The sequence below is a fragment of the Eumetopias jubatus genome, unplaced genomic scaffold (assembly GCF_037043125.1).
Source record: "Eumetopias jubatus isolate StellerSeaLion01/CBP00866 unplaced genomic scaffold, mEumJub1_p1.0 scaffold_1, whole genome shotgun sequence".
Taxonomy (NCBI): Eukaryota; Metazoa; Chordata; class Mammalia; order Carnivora; family Otariidae; genus Eumetopias; species Eumetopias jubatus.
This window is the reverse complement of record NW_028274807.1, coordinates 166,900,803-166,916,831: the sequence shown is the minus strand read 5'-3', so window position 1 is coordinate 166,916,831 and position 16,029 is coordinate 166,900,803. Positions and strand designations below refer to the sequence as shown.

General features: G+C 44.4%; 1 protein-coding gene across 7 annotated transcripts in view; it reads left to right on the top strand.

Moving 5' to 3' along the window:
* TTLL3 (tubulin tyrosine ligase like 3) overlaps nt 1-16,029 on the top strand; it is a 29,352-nt gene that overhangs the window by 11,611 nt on the left and 1,712 nt on the right. For all 7 annotated transcript variants that reach the window (XM_088027365.1, XM_088027356.1, XM_088027351.1 and 4 more), the window contains exons 9-12: nt 2,689-2,837; nt 6,342-6,585; nt 7,792-8,227; nt 15,104-15,539. In XM_088027365.1, the coding sequence (XP_087883491.1) occupies nt 2,689-2,837; nt 6,342-6,585; nt 7,792-8,227; nt 15,104-15,539 (1,265 nt within the window). The remainder of the gene's footprint in view (nt 1-2,688; nt 2,838-6,341; nt 6,586-7,791; nt 8,228-15,103; nt 15,540-16,029) is intronic.

Below are 16,029 nucleotides of genomic sequence, written 5' to 3'. Positions count from 1 at the left end.
GAAGTGCTAGGCGCCTTAGCCGGTGTGGTAATAGAAAGGAATGGGCAGGGGTGCCTTGGTGGCCCGGTCGTTAAGTGTCTGCCTTCGGCTCAGGTCATGATCCCGGGGTCCTGCTATCAAGCCCCGCATCGGGCTCCCCGCTCTGCGGGAAGCCTGCTTCTCCCTCTCCCACTTCCTCCTGCTTGTGTTCCCTCTCTCACTGTGTCTCTGTCAAATAAATAAAATCTTTAAAAAAAAAAAAAGAAAGGAATGGGCAGACTTAATGATTTTGATAGGGGACACTAAAGAACTAGTAAGTGAACTTTGAATGAATGACATACTGAGCAAACCTGCATCTTTGATAAATAATTCATTTGTATCTTTTTTAAATGTTAGAAATTAAAAACTAGATGACCTTATACTTTCCCCTTAACTACCAGAAAAGTACCAGAAAAAGCTACCCTTCTTAAACTAAGAATTATCAAGACTGAGTTAGAACATTAAGTGTAAAGAACATGAGTCCTTTGTATTTCTAGATTGGGGCAAGTTCCAGAGGACCATAGGCACTCCTCAAAAGTCGGGATTACATAGAATATCACATCATATAAGGACGCCTGGCTGGCTCAGTTGGTGAAACATGTGACTCTTCGTCTTGGGGTTGTGAGTTCAAGCCCCACGATGGACATGGAGCTTACTTAAAAAAAATTTGCCTTGGGAACATTTGTCAAAAATATTTTTTAGGGGCACCTGGGTGGCTCATTCAGTTAAGTGTCTGCCTTCAGCTCGGGTCATGATCCTAGGGTCCTGGGATCGAGTCCCGCATCGGGCTCCCTGCTCAGCAGTGAGTCTGCTTCTCCCTCTGTCTCTGCCTCTCCTCCTGCTTGTTCTCCCTCTGTCAAATAAATAGATAAAATCTAAAAACAATTTTTTAAATTACATCATATGACATGTATAGCGTTAAGTGGTTCACTCACAGAAGTTATAGATCATTAACTTTTGTTAATTCATTCAATATTTACTGCTGTGTTTTCAACTTTTTGAAACAAATCCATGACTCAGCAGCCAGACTTTTATCAAGATTGACTTCCTGCAAAAAACACTGATTGCTGTTTTTCTTTTTTGTTAAATACAAAAATCACATTGTCGTATCTAATAGACTTTTTCAAATTGCACATGCCCCTGCCATCCTCATATGACACTTTCCTGGACCAAACCACAGGTTTACTGAGTAGATTCTCATGCCATGGCCCACAGAAAAGGGAGCAGGTGTGACTATTCCTAAGAGGCCTTGCCAAGCCCCCTCCATCTAGCTGCTCTCTCTACTCCTGGTGCTGCCCACTGGGTGCTGCTGCCTCCTCAGTATAAGAACTAGAAGTTCTTCATGGCTGGAACATTCATAAGGCTAAGAAATAAAGCAGGATTACCAGGCTTCTAGAAACTAGTAGTTAAACTGAACCAACTGGATGGGAGTAACCATGTATAGGGCTTGTTTTCCAAAGAAGAGCGTTGTTTAGAGTAGCGAAATTCTAAGCCTATTTAGGCATGTTGTAAAGCTGTTCAAAAAGTAACTCAGCAAGTTCTGTGAGTGGAAATGTAGTGCTCAAGTCACGTTCTGCTTTAAAAAGTTGTAACAAATACAAAAATTAAAAAAAAAAAAAAAGAAATAAAGCAGGATTAGCATCTAAGGGAAGCTTCCTGCCTGTTCAGTCAGAGGGAGAGGAATGGGAGGGTGTGGAGGAGGCTGCCGTGTGAGGTATTCCGTGACTTGGTTTAGGTCAGGACGTTTGCGTCCTGTAGGGAACAGAGTCCCTCTTTGTCCGTGAACCCTTATCTGTACAGCCCAGTGCTGAGGCGGGCAACCATTCATCCAGTCAACAGACTTTGTTGAGAGCATGTAAAAGTGCCAGGTATACTGCTGGGGGAGGGGAAACGCTAACCAACGTTCCTGCTCTTACGGAGCTTAGACTCCAGTGAAGGGAGACAGACAACAGCTAAATACGCATAGGGGTGGGGTGGTTGGGATGAGAGACAAGCCAAGGGGCTGTGTGATACAGATGTGCTTGAAAAGAATTAGACCAGGAAGGGACCCACCTGTCAAACAGTTGTAGGTCCAGGTTTGGAGGGGAATGAACCCCCAAAAGCACCTGTGGGTGGAGGGATCAGGCAGGACAGAGTTTGCATCCTGGCTCAGCCACTGAACTCAATATGTGGCCTTAGGCGAGTCCCTGAACTCTCCCAGCTTCAGTTGGCACTTCTCCAAAATGGGACCAGTAATACCTCCTTGGCAGGGCCATAGAGAGGATTAGTGATAACACATGTGAAGCCCCTGGCACCGTGCCCGGCGTGTAGTGGTGCCTCATCATCAGATGCTGGTGTGATTATATTCTGCCAAGGCAGTTTTATTGTAATAGGAGGGAGGTGGCAGAAGGTGGAGTGTTAGAGTGGGACGGTGTGTAAAATGTGGAATTTTCCCTCTTCTCTCCTATTCCAGCACTCTCAGACGGTGCCCTGGGCTGGTTACAATTTGGGGGGCAGCTTGAGGGTGGGGTGGAGGTTTGGAGGAGACCTATGTGCGTTTCTTGGGGAAAGGCATGAGCCCGGCTGGTTGAACCATGGCCGGGGGCGGGGCAGGGCTCGTGTCTCCTCTTGCCTTGTCCACCAGGCTGCCCTCAGGCCCAGCCCTGCCCATGTCCCATCATCTCCCCACAGCGAGGGGGCAGAACTCAGGCATCTTGACGCTCAGGTCCAGCGCTGTGAGGACATCCTGCAGCAGCTGCGGGCCGTGGTGCCCCAGATGGACATGGAAGGAGATCGCAACATCTGGATCGTGAAGCCAGGAGCCAAGTCCCGAGGACGAGGTGGGAGTCAGCCCCTGCTTCCTACACTAGCACCCTACAGCCTGCCTCTCCAACTAGAGGCCAGGGAGCTTAATAGTGCAGGCTGTACTGGGGCCAAACTGCCTGGGTTTGAATCCCAGCTTTGCTACTAACATGCTGTGTGACCTTGAACAAGTTACATCACCTCTCTGAATCTCAGTTCCCTCATCCTGTGAGGTGAGGATTAAATGAGGTAGTGTGTCTAAAGCTCACCACGGTGCCTGACACAGAGTAATCACCCCATAAACGTTGGCTGCTGTGACGAGTGTCATCTCCTCTCCTGCTTTCAGAATTGGGTTGATGCATTAGGTGTGTCTGGTGATACTCGTGTGCAGTCGCCTGTCATCTAAGGGCTCTCTGATTTGACCAGTGCATCCTTGTGAAATAGCATGGTGTTAAGGGTATGGATGCTGAGAGCCAGACTGCATCAGGTCAGGCCGAAACTTTGCCTCCTACTATCTGTAAGATTTTGAGCAGGATAGTTAACCTCTTCTCTACCTCATTTCATCATTTGGTAAATGGAACCAATATTACCTACTAGAGAGGATTAAGTAAGTATAATATGTACTTTTATGTAGTAACTGCTATGTAAGTGCTACAATTTTTAGCTATTATTCTGGCTGCTCAGCCCAGTGAGTGAAATTATAACAGGAGAGCCAGCAAGTTAGGGTGCTGCATTAGCCCAGCCTAAAAAGTCTGGTTAAGGACTTGCAAGATGTGGAAAACAGACTTCCAGATTCTTCCAAATACTGTTCTTGGATGAGTTTGTTCATGTCCAAGTGAAAGGTCCAGACACTGTGGGACACTCCTCTCAAGGATGTCACTTTAAAACCAGCATGTTGGTCTTTTCTTTTCCTACCTTGAAAATACTTGTGTGGTTTTCTTCCAATTATGAAAATATGTATTTATTATTAAAAAAAAAAAAAAAGAGGGACTCCTGGGTGGCTCAGTTGGTTAGGCCACTGCCTTCGGCTCAGGTCATGATCCTGGAGTCCCGGGATTGAGTCCCACATCGGGCTCCCTGCTCGGTGGGGAGTCTGCTTCTCCCTCTGACCCTCTCCCCTCTCATGCTCGCTCTCTCTCTCTCAAATAAATAAATAAATAAATAAATAAATGAAATCTTTAAAAAAAAATAAAAAAAAAAAAAAGAAAGAAAAGAAAGACCAGGGGTGCCTGGGTGGCTCAGTCAGTTAAGCATCTGACTCTTGGTTTTGGCTCAGGTCATGATCTCAGAGTCGTGAGATCAAGCCCCACATGGGGCTCTGTGCTGAGCGCAGAGCCTGCTTGGGATTCTCTTTCTCCCTCTCCCCTACCTCTACCTCCCCATCTGGCATGCATGTGCACCCTCTCTCTCTTTCTCTCAAAAAAAAAAAAAAAAAAAAAAAAGACCAGACAATACAGACACATAGAAGAAAGCAAAAGCCGCTCTTGGTTTTACTGAGATAGCTACTGTTAACCTTTTGGTGTGTTTCTTTCTAGGCTTTCTTCTATGCATTTGAGGAGAGAGAGGGAAAAGGAAGCTGTGTGCGTGCGTGTGTGTTTTATTTTATTTTTATTTTTTTTTAATTTTTTTTAAAGATTTTATTTATTTATTTGAGAGAGCGAGAATGAGAGAGAGAGAGAGCACATGAGAGGGGGGAGGGTCAGAGGGAGAAGCAGACTCCCTGCTTAGCAGGGAGCCCGATGTGGGACTCGATCCCGGGACTCCAGGATCATGACCTGAGCCGAAGGCAGTCGCCTAACCACCTGAGCCACCCAGGTGCCCCCTTTTTTTTCTTTTTAAAGATTTTATTTATTTGTGTTTTATTTTAAACAACATATTATTCTGTATCCTTTTCGCCTTTATTATATCTTTCCATATCAGTTGAGTATTACTCATTTCTTTTTTTTTTAAGATTTTATTTATTTATTTATTTGAGAGAGTGAATGAGAGAGAGAGAGCACATGAGAGGGGGGAGGGTCAGAGGGAGAAGCAGACTCCCCGCTGAGCAGGGAGCCCGATGTGGGACTTGATCCAGGGACTCCAGGATCATGACCTGAGCCGAAGGCAGTCGCCTAACCAACTGAGCCACCCAGGCGCCCGAGTATTACTCATTTCAATGAGTATTACTCATATGAGTATTACTCATTTCTTTTTTGCATTTTTTTCTTTTTCTTAACAATAAATCTTAGAGATCACTTCATTTCAGTATATCTAGATCTGCCTTTTTTTCCCTGTTTTTAGCTTCTTGTTATGGACAGTCTTCCTGGGTTTTTTTTTTTTTAAAGATTATTTATTTGAGAGAGAGAGAGAGTGTGCACTCACATGCAGGCGCGAGTGGGGAGAGGGGCAGAGGGAGAGAATCTTCAGGCAGACTCTCTGTTGAGTGCAGAGCCCAACGTGGGACCCTGGGATCATGACCTGAGCCGAAGGCAGACGCTTAACTGACTGAGCCACCCAGGCGCCCCAATAAAAAAATCTTAAAAAAAAAAAGGTCACAAGCATCATGTTCTTGGGAATCTTGGTGATCATTCTGGCCATTTGAGAAAGGCTCTGGCTTGGGAATCAGGCATAGGCTATTCTGTGCCATTAGCAGGTGATCGGGCTGCTTTGGGGACCAAAGAATGAAGGAGTGAGATTGATTTGTGAATCTGTATGTTTGCCACATGACTCTGATCATTATCAGCATTAAAATGATGCCTTATAAATACAACATACTTAATGTCACTTGTTATAAAAGAGATAAAATTAAAATTAGATAACCATTTTCTACCTAGAAGAATAGCCAAAATAATCAGTAGTGTTGGGTAGGATGTGGGCAGATACATAATCTCGTACACTTTTGCTGGAAGTGCAAATTGGTAGAACATCTTGGGTAATATAAAATGAAAACATGTACATATCCCTGGAGCCAGCAAATCTATAGCTAGAAATTTGTTCTACAGATAACTAATAATAATAGTAGGAATTAACATTTGCTGAATGCTCACTGTGGGCCAAGAACTATTCTAAATCTTTAACATGTTCAGATGTATAGAATCCTATCAAAACGAGGCATGTAGACTCTCCCATAACTTGGAAGGATAAATGTTGGACCTGGAAGCAGCAGTTGGCTGCCTCTGGGAAAGAAGTATTTTTTATTGTATACCCTTTTGTACTGCCTGCTTTTTGTTTTTGTTATTTTATATTCTGTTAATTATTGGGAAAAAACTAATCAAAGTCATATATGCACATGGTTTTTTAAAAAGCCCAATATGGTTTGAATTTTTATCTGTGCATATATTACTTTTCAATCAAACGGAAGTGGTTAATTAAAAAAAATGTTTTAATTTTCAGCAGATCCTCTGCTTTCCCAAAGGGAACAAGGTTCTGAGGGAAGCAGCCTTACCTACTTGGCCCTATCAGTTCTGTAGGGATGAGGGCTTAAGATGAGCTGTCCGTGGTCCCCTGGCCCTTCTCCTAGCCCAAGCCTGACCTGATCCCTGACCACTCTGTTTCCCCCTTAGGCATCATGTGTATGGACCACCTGGAGGAGATGCTGAAGCTGGTAGATGGCAACCCCATGATGATGAAGGACGGCAAGTGGGTGGTACAGAAGTATATTGAACGGCCTCTGCTCATCTTTGGCACCAAATTTGACCTGAGACAGTGGTTCCTGGTGACCGACTGGAACCCACTTACCGTGTGGTTCTACCGTGACAGCTACATCCGCTTCTCCACACAGCCCTTTTCTTTGAAGAACCTTGACAAGTGAGCCATATCCCTTATCTCCTCTGAGCTCCCTGTCTAGCTTGGGAGCTGACAAGGAACAGGGGGTTCCCCAGTGCCATGCTGGGCTCCTAACACAGACTCTGCAAGCAGTCAGGTCCTCCATCCATACAACAGATACCTACCAAGGGTGTTCTAAGCACCTGGGAGACAGCAGTGACCAAAATAAGAGCCCAGTTATCAAGAGTTCACATTCCCGCACATAAGCTGGGCGAGTATGAAATGTGTCTGCCCACATCCTACCCAACAATGTTGATTATCTTTGCCATTCCAAGTAGAAAATGGTTATCTTAATTTCATCTCTTTTATAATGAGTGATGTTAAGTATGTTATGTTCATAAGGCATCATTTTAATGCTGTTACTCATAGATAAGCAATGAATGTAGTAAGTAAAATTATCTAATAGGTTGAAATATGGTATATGTTATATAAAAAAAAGAACATAGAGCAGAGTAAGACGGTTCAGGAGAAATGTGAAAGGAGAGAGGCAAGTTGCAGCGTTAACTCGGGGCGGGGTGAGAGTAAAGCCTTGTTGAGCCCTGGGTTCAAATTCCATCTCTGCAGCTGCTAAGCTGTGTGACTTTGGTCACGTGAAACCTATTGAAGCTTCGTTTTTCACATCTGAAGAGTGGAGGCAGTATTATGAAACTCATAGCTATCGGTTACTGAATGCTTCGTATGTGACAGGTGCTAAGCACTTCATGCATATTGTCTCAGTCATTCATGAAAACCCGGTGAAGTGGGTCCTAGTACCACCCCCATTTTACAGATGTGAAGGAGCACTTGGGTGAAAAGATCTCACAACTAGTCGGTGGTGAAGGTAGGCCTTGAGCAGTCTTGTTTTTTGTCTCTGTTTTCGTTTTTGTTTTGAGCAGTCTTGTTGACTACAGGGCCCACACTCCTACCCACCTTCGTACCTTCCAGGCAGTGGGAGGGCTAACTGAGACTAAAGCACGTAATACTGTGTCCCTGTAGGGAGTGCTCTCAGAGGGATGGGACTCGTTCTGGCCCTAGAAGAATGTAGCAGGGCCCAGGCCTTTGTCCTTCTTGTGCTTCCCCGCAGAGCCCCATCTCAAGGTGAATGGTCTGGGATGGCCCAGGGCTGGTTCCAGGTTCTGTCTGCCCTCCCCACATTTGGGTGGGAGAGGCACAGGGAGCCAGACCCCAGCTTTCTGCTCTCTGCTCCAGCTCAGTGCACTTGTGCAACAACTCCATTCAGAAGCACCTGGAGAATTCATGCCATCGGCACCCGCTGCTACCCTCAGACAACATGTGGTCGAGCCAGAAGTTCCAGGCGCACCTGCAGGAGATGGGGGCCCCAGACGCCTGGGCCACTGTTATCATGCCTGGCATGAAGGCTGCAGTGATCCATGCCCTGCAGACCTCCCAGGACACCGTGCAGTGTCGGAAGGCCAGCTTCGAGCTCTACGGTGCTGACTTTGTGTTTGGTGAGGACTTCCAGCCCTGGCTGATAGAGATCAATGCCAGCCCCACCATGGCCCCCTCCACTGCTGTCACTGCCCGGCTCTGTGCAGGTGTGCAAGCCGACACACTGCGTGTGGTCATCGACCGGCGGCTAGACCGCAGCTGTGACACAGGAGCCTTCGAGCTCATCTACAAGCAGGTGAGGTGGCGCCCCCTCTTCCAGGCGGCCCTCTAGTGAAACACAGGGCACTGCAGTCAGACAGAACTGGTTCAAGTTCTGGTCCTGCCACAGTGACTCAGTACAGCCACTTTTAACCTTGAGCCTCCATTTCTTCATCTGTAAAATGGAGATGCCATTACCATCTTTCTCATAGGGTTTGGAAGCATGAAAATGGGTTAATGTGTGCGGAGCATCCCTACAATCCAGTCATTGCACTACTGGGTATTTACCCAAAGAATACAAAAACACTAATTTGAAGGGATACATGCACCCTATGTTTACTGCAGCATTATTTACAATGGCCAAATTATGGAAATAGCCTAAGTGTCCATCGATAGATGAATAGATAAAGAAAATGTGGTATATACAGTGGAATATTATTCAGCCATAAAAATGAAATCTTGCCTTTTCCAACAACGTGGATGGAGCTGGAGAGTATAATGCTAAGTGAAATAAGCCTGTAAAACAAAGACAAATACCATATGATTTCACTCACATGTGAAATTTAAGAAACGAAACAAAAACGAACAAAGGGGGAAAAAAAAAAGACAAACCCCAAACCAGACTCTTAACTATAGAGAACAAACTGATAGTTACAGAGGGGAGGCAGGTGGTGGATGGGTGAAACAGGTGATGGAGATTAAGGAGGGCACTTGTGATGAGCACGGGGTGATCCGTGGAAGTGTTGAATCGCTATATTGCTATATTGTATACCTGAAACTGATATAACACTGTATGTTAACTACACTGGAGTTAAAAAAAATTAATTGTAACACTAACAACAACAAAAATATACATGTGGATCATATTTCTGGAGAGTCATATAGCAAAGTGTTAAAAGCAAAACCTCCCTGGGTTCAAATTCCTGCTCAGTAATTATGAGCTGTGTGGCTTTGGACAATTTCCTGACCCCTGGGGCACTCAGTTTTCTCATCTGTAAAACAGGACTGCAGATAGTCCCTACCTCATAAGGTTGTGATAATTAAGTGAGTTGACATAAGTAAAGCCCTTCAGAACAACGCCCGAACATAGTCAGTGCTGCAGGTTTTAGCTATTGTTACTACCTAATAAGGTTGTCGAGTGTTTGACGATGGCATCACATACAATGCCTGAAAATACAGTAAGAGTCAGTGGAAGCTGCTGCTGCTGCTGTTGTTGTTATTATTATTATTATTTTAATACTTTTGTAATAATTTTACTCCCCTTGTTCCAGAAAGAGATTTGAGTCTACTTATTGGAATAGAATAAGATTTTTAAAAATCAGTCAGAAGACCAATTTCAAGGGTTTCTGAACTCTGCAAGTAATCTCTGGTGGCAGTTAAATTAAGTACCCTAATCCTAAGTATCATTCTGATTAGGATTCAGCTTCTACCAAAGTTTGGCCACAGGTAGAGAACGTGCAGATCACATGACCCAAGTGTCCTGGTCTTTGTCACTGTTACTGTTCATAAATTAATATCGGCACTTTGGTTTCAAAAAACATAAGTGAAGGGCACCTGGGGGGCTCAGTCAGTTAAGCAGCTGCCTTCGGCTCAGGTCATGATCCCAGGGTCCTGGGATTGAGTCCCACATCGGGCTCCCTGCTCGGCGAGAAGCCTGCTTCTCCCCCTGCTTGTGCTCTCTCTTTCTGACAAATAAAATCTTAAACAAAAACAAAAACATGGGGTGCCTGGGTGGCTCACTCAGTTAAGCATCTGCCTTTTGCTAGGATCATGATCCCAGGCTCTCTGCTCAGCGGGGAGGCTGCTTCTCCCTCTGCCTGCCAGCTGCTCTGTCTGCTTCTGCATGCACTTGCTCTCCCTCTCTGTCAAATAAATAAATAAATCTTAAAAATCAAATGTAAGTGAAGAAATATAAGGGCAGGAAAATAAGACAAAACCAAGGGAGAAGGGAATGTTCTAGCACAATGGTTCCCAAATGCTGGTTCAGAGGCCAGAATCACCTGGCAAGCTTTCCAAAGATACAGGTGTCAGGAAGCCACACCCCAGAGATTGATCTGAAATGTCTGGTTTAGGGATTATAAATCTGCATTTTTCAGATGTCCTAGTTGTGCCCCCCAAATTTTATAGTTTATTTGTTTTTGTTTTTTATAATCTTTTAAAGAATTTAATTATTTTAGAGAGAGAGAGAGCATGAGCAGGGGGAGGGACAGAGGGAGAGAGAGAGAGATTCTCAAGCAGACTTTGCACTGAGTGTGGAGCCTAGTATGGAGCCTGATGCGGAGCTCAATCCCACAACCCCAAGACCACAACCCAAGCCCAAATCAAGAATCAGACACTCAGTGGACAGAGCCCCCCAGGTGCCCCTGTTTTTTTTTTTTTAAACTAACGTGTAATCAAGATACACACTTGGCATTGAGGCAGGGTAGGAGGTACACAGGAAGCACTGGTCCATAACAACTCTGAAATCTAGCCTGCCTCATGTTTCCAGTTTTGCTATTAAGACCCATTGTTACTTACTAGGAGTTCTCCGTGGCTCTTGCTTCCATCCATTGGGATCTCAGTTCAGCCCTGAATCATCCTTCCTTTTCCATGAACATCCTCAATAGTTCTTAGTCTGTTACCTGCTCATAGAAATTTGAAGATACAAAAGCCTTTTTCATTTCATATCGTATCTGTCCCTTTCAGTTCAAGTGGATATTTGTAAAAACATTGTGGGTTTCTTAGGTATCAATTTATAATCTATTCTATTACACAAAATCCATATCCACAAGTCTTAGAACTCTTCTCCCTATGAGGCTGCTGTAGGACAACAGCCCTCACAATTATAGAAGCTCTACTATTAACAGAGAGTGCCTATACCCTCCCTGTTAACTTAAAATGTATTAAAGATTTAAACATAAGACCTGTATGTATACTTTGGGATGCTTAAAAGATCTGTAGCTGCTTTAAAGGACTTAGATCTCTCTGAAGTTTTTTCTTTTTTTTTTTTTAAAGATTTTATTTATTTATTTGACAGAGAGACACAGCGAGAGAGGGAACACAAGCAGGGAGAGTGGGAGAGGGAGAAGCAGGCTTCCCACCGAGCAGGGAGCCCGATGTGGGGCTCGATCCCAGGACCCTGGGATCATGACCTGAGCCGAAGGCAGACGCTTAGCGACTGAGCCACCCAGGCGCCCCTCTGAAGTTTTTTTCTTATTGAGGTGTAATTGACATGCAGTATTATATTCACTTAAAGTATACAATATTTGTATATGTATATATTCGATATTTGTATATGTTGTGAAATGACGACCACAATAATTCTAGTTAACATCCATTACCACACATAGTTATAATTTTATTTTCTTCTGATGCAAACTTTTAAGATTTACTCCCTTAGCAACTTTCAAATATGCAGTACAGTATTAACTATAGTTACCATGCTGTACATTACATCTATGATTTACTTTTTTTTTTAGAGAGGGAGAGAGAGAGAGCAGGGTGGGGAGGGCCAGAGGGAGAGGGAGAGATAGAATCTTAAGCAGGCTCCATGCCCAGCACGGAGCCTGACCAGGGGCTCAGTCTTACAACCCTGAGATCATGACCTGAGTCGAAATGAAGAGTCAGCCACTTAACTGACTGAGCCACCCAGGCACTCCCGTGGTTTGCTTATTTTATAACTGGATGTTTGTACCTTTTGGCCCCCTTCATCCATTTCGCCCACTGCCTCTGGCAACTACTAATCTGTTGTCTATCTATGAGTTCAGAGTTTTGGGTTTTGTTTTTGTTTTTATTTTAGATTCCACATTTAATTGACATCATGAGATATTTGTCTTTCTTCCTGACTTATTTCACTTAGCATAATGCCCTCAAAGCCCAGCCATTTTGTCACAAATGGCAAGATTTCCTTCTGTTTTATGTCTAAATAATATTCCACGATAGCTAGCTAGCTAAACAGACAGACACATTTTCTGTATTCATTCATCCATTGATGGACACTTATGTTGCTTCCATGTCTTGGCTGTTATAAATAATACTGCCATGAACATGGGGGTGCAGATTATTTATTCAAGTTAGTAATTTTTTTCCCTTTCGGATAAATACTCAGAAGTGGAATTGGTGGATCATGTGGTAGTTTTTTTTTTTTTAATTTTTTGAGAAAGCTCCATACTATCTTTTTTTTTTCTTAATATTTTATTTATTTATTTGACAGTGAGAGAGGGAACACAAGCAGGGGGAGTGGGAGAGGGAGAAGCAGGCTTCCCGCGGAGCAGGGAGCCCGATGTGGGGCTCGATCCCAGTACCCCAGGATCATGACCTGAGCCGAAGGCAGACGCTTAACAACTGAGCCACCCAGGCACCCCTCCATACTATCTTGCACAGTGGCTGCACCAATTTATATTCTCACTAACAGCTCACAAGGGTTCCCTTTTCTTCACACCCTTACCAACACTTGTTGTTTCTTACCTTTTTGAAAATAGCCATTCTAACACATGTGAGGTGATATGCCATTATGGTTTTGACTTGGATTTCCCCCATGATTAGTGATGTTGAGCACCTTTTCATGTGCCTGTTGGCCATCTGTCTGTTATCTTTGGAAAAATGTCTGTTCATATCCTCTGCCCATTTTTAAATCAGATTATTTGTGTTTTTGCCATTGAGTTGTAGGAGTTCTTTATATATTTTAGATATAAGCCCCTTATCAGATATATGATTTGCAAATATTTTCTCCTATTTGGCAGGTTGCCTTTTTACTTTGTTGATGGTTTCCTTTGTTGTGCAGAAGCTTTTTAGTTAGATGTAGTCCCATGTGTTTATTTTTGCTTTTTTTACCTTTGCTTTTCGTATCAAATCCAAAAAATCCTTGCCAAGACTGATGTCAAGGAGCTTAGTATTGCCTGTGTTTTCTTCTAGGAGTTTTATGGTTTCAGGTCTTAAATTCACTTTAATCCATTTTGAGTTGGTTTTTGTGTGTGTTATAGATAGTGGTCTGGGTTCATTCTTTTGAATGTGGCTTCCAGTTTTCCCAGCACCATTTATTGAAGAGATTGTCCTTTCCCCACTGAATATTTATACCTCCTTTGTCATAAATTAATTCACCTTGTATGTGTGGGTTTATTTCTGGGCAGCTCTGTATTCTGTTCAATTAATCTAGGTGTCTGTTTTTATGCCAGTACCATACTGTTTGATTGCTACAGCTTTGTATTATAGTTTGAAGTCAGTGAGTATGATGCTTCCAGCTTTGTTCTTCTTTCTCAAAATTGGTTTGGGGGCTCCTGGCTGGCTTAGTCGGTGCAGTGTATGACTCTTGATCTCAGGGTCCTGAGTTTGAGCCCCATGTTAGGTATAGAGATGACTTAAAAATAAAAATCTTAAACAAAATTGTTTGGACTGTGCAGGGTCTTTTGTGGTTCCATATAAGATTTAGAATTGTTTTTTCTATTTTTGTGAAAAATGCCATTGGAATTTTGAAAGAGATTGCATTGAATTTGTAGATTGCTTTGGGTCATGTGGACATTTTAGTAACATTAATTCTTCCAATCCATGAGCACAGAGTATCTTTCCATTTATTTGTGTCTTCAGTTTTTTTCATCAGTATCTTAGTTTTCAATGTACAGGTCTTTCACTTCCTTGATTACATTTATTACAGGTTTGTATTCCTTTGGGTGCTCTTTAATCTCTTTTAATCTAGGGCAGTGGCACTGCTCCGCCCCCCCCCCCCCCCCCCCCGCCCCATAGTTTGTTTGGATCTTTTGAAGGGACCAAGCTGGTTGTTTTGTAGAACTGTCCCACATTCTGGATTTATCTGATTTTTTCTTCGTGGTGCTTTTTAGCTTGTTCTTCTGTTATCTCAATGTCCTATAAACTAAAGTTAGACCAAACAGCTTGATGAGGTTCAGGTTAAACATTTTTGGCAAGAACACTTGAGAGGTGATGCTGGGTATCCCATATGGTATCACAAGGCACACACTGTTGGAGTATCTCCTGATTAGTGATGCTAAGTCTGGCCACGGGGTTAAGGTGGCGGCTACCAGATCTCTCTATTGTAAGTTGGATCCTCCCTCTTGCGATGATCACTTACTTTGTAAAGTGATGTCTAGGCTATGTGCACATGACACATTTTCCTGTCATCCTTTTCACTGACCTGTTTTGATACCCAGTTTTGATTCTTGCCTCTTATCAGTTGGTCTTTGTGGGAGCTCTGATATTTGTATTTTTAACAAGCTTCAAGTGACTCTGATGTTTAGATAGATTCTAATCAGGATCCTTTGTTGACACAGAAAATACCTCAAAGTAGCTCAAGGTTAAAAGGGGGTCATTAGCAAGACACAGGGGGCTCTCCTGGAGCCTAGCTACAGGATGTACAGCTGGCTTAATATTGTGAAAATTGTGAAAGTCATACAGGAGCTCCTTTTTTGAACCTTTTTCTCTGCCTCCTTCTGCAAATTTGCTACTTCATTCTCTTAGTCGAATGCCTTCATTAAGGCTCTTAATTTCTGCTTCCCCATAATGGGTTCATGCAGGGCTCCAGGCAGTCCCCAAGCCTCTTATCTGTCTGGGTGGCATAACTCAAATTCTGTCTGCAGAGAATCTGGCTTAACTCAGGAAGCTGTCCATCAGCAGTGGCTTGTGGAGCAGAGCCATTCACATTCTAGCAGGGGCTGGGAGAGCTTAGGGGAGGGCAAAGGGTAGGGGGTGCTGGTGGTAGCATGGCTAAGACTCCTTGACTCCACTGGGTTACTAATCCCAGGGACTCTGTGACTTTCTAGGTACTGATTCAGGCCAACGGAGCCAGACTCCTTAGAGGACAGAGGTGGGCTTCCTGTTTCTTAGCCCAGAAATTAATTCCATCTATCTTTGCCCTGATTCCTTCTGGGCCTACGATTCCAGCATCACTGTCTGAACAGGCCTCATCTCCTCTTCTTTCCCACAGCCTGCCGTGGAGGTACCCCAGTATGTGGGTATCCGGCTCCTAGTAGAGGGCTCCACCATCAAGAAGCCCCTGGCAATGTGTCACCGGCGGATGGGGGTCCGCCCAGCACTCCCTCACCTGCTGACCCAGAGAGGCTCTGGGGAAGGCAAGGACTTGGGGACCCTTACCCACAGGTCAGCTCCTAGGAAAGTTGCTGGGGCCAGGAGCCCGGGGCACACTGAGAAGCCAGCCTCCACTGCCCCCACCTTGGCCCCTGGAAAGGGGAAGAAAGGCAAGGCGAAAAGTGCCACAGCCCTGGTCAACCCCAATCTCCGGAAGTGGGAGCCCCCCAGCACCAGGATGGGCTGCATTTTCACCATGACCCTTGCTAGTGCGGACAGGCAGCTCCACCCCTTGAACAGATTGCCATTGAGTCTGAAGAACCCCCAGGCCCTGGGTAAGACCATTCCCCCAAAACACCCCAGGGTCCCAAGGCAATTTCTTCTTGCTCTCCAAGCCCCGCCTCCTAACCACCTGGATTTGCACCCCCACCATAGCCCCACCAAAAAGACACCAGTAGCAAGGAAAAGCCACCACTTACAAAGCATTTTTTAAAAATGTGTGACCAAATGAGTATTGTTCCCTCCAAAGTAGCTGCCCCGCAAGGCAGTTGGACTTACTTCGGATGCCAGGACTCAGTCCCAGGCCCATCTCTCTCCAGAGTCCAAGCTTTTCCTGCTGCAGTATTCTGCCTTTGCCTCCATGCAGAGTTGCCTCTGGGGGAAAGGAGCTAATGTTTGTACAGCACTTAACAGTTTGCACTCTGCCGCTACCTAACCAGCTCCTTTAGTCCTCACGACCTAGCAAGGTAGGTGCTATTATCCCCATTTTCCAGCCGAGGTATCAGGAAGTTTAAGGAAGTTGCTCGAGGTTGCACATCTTAGAAG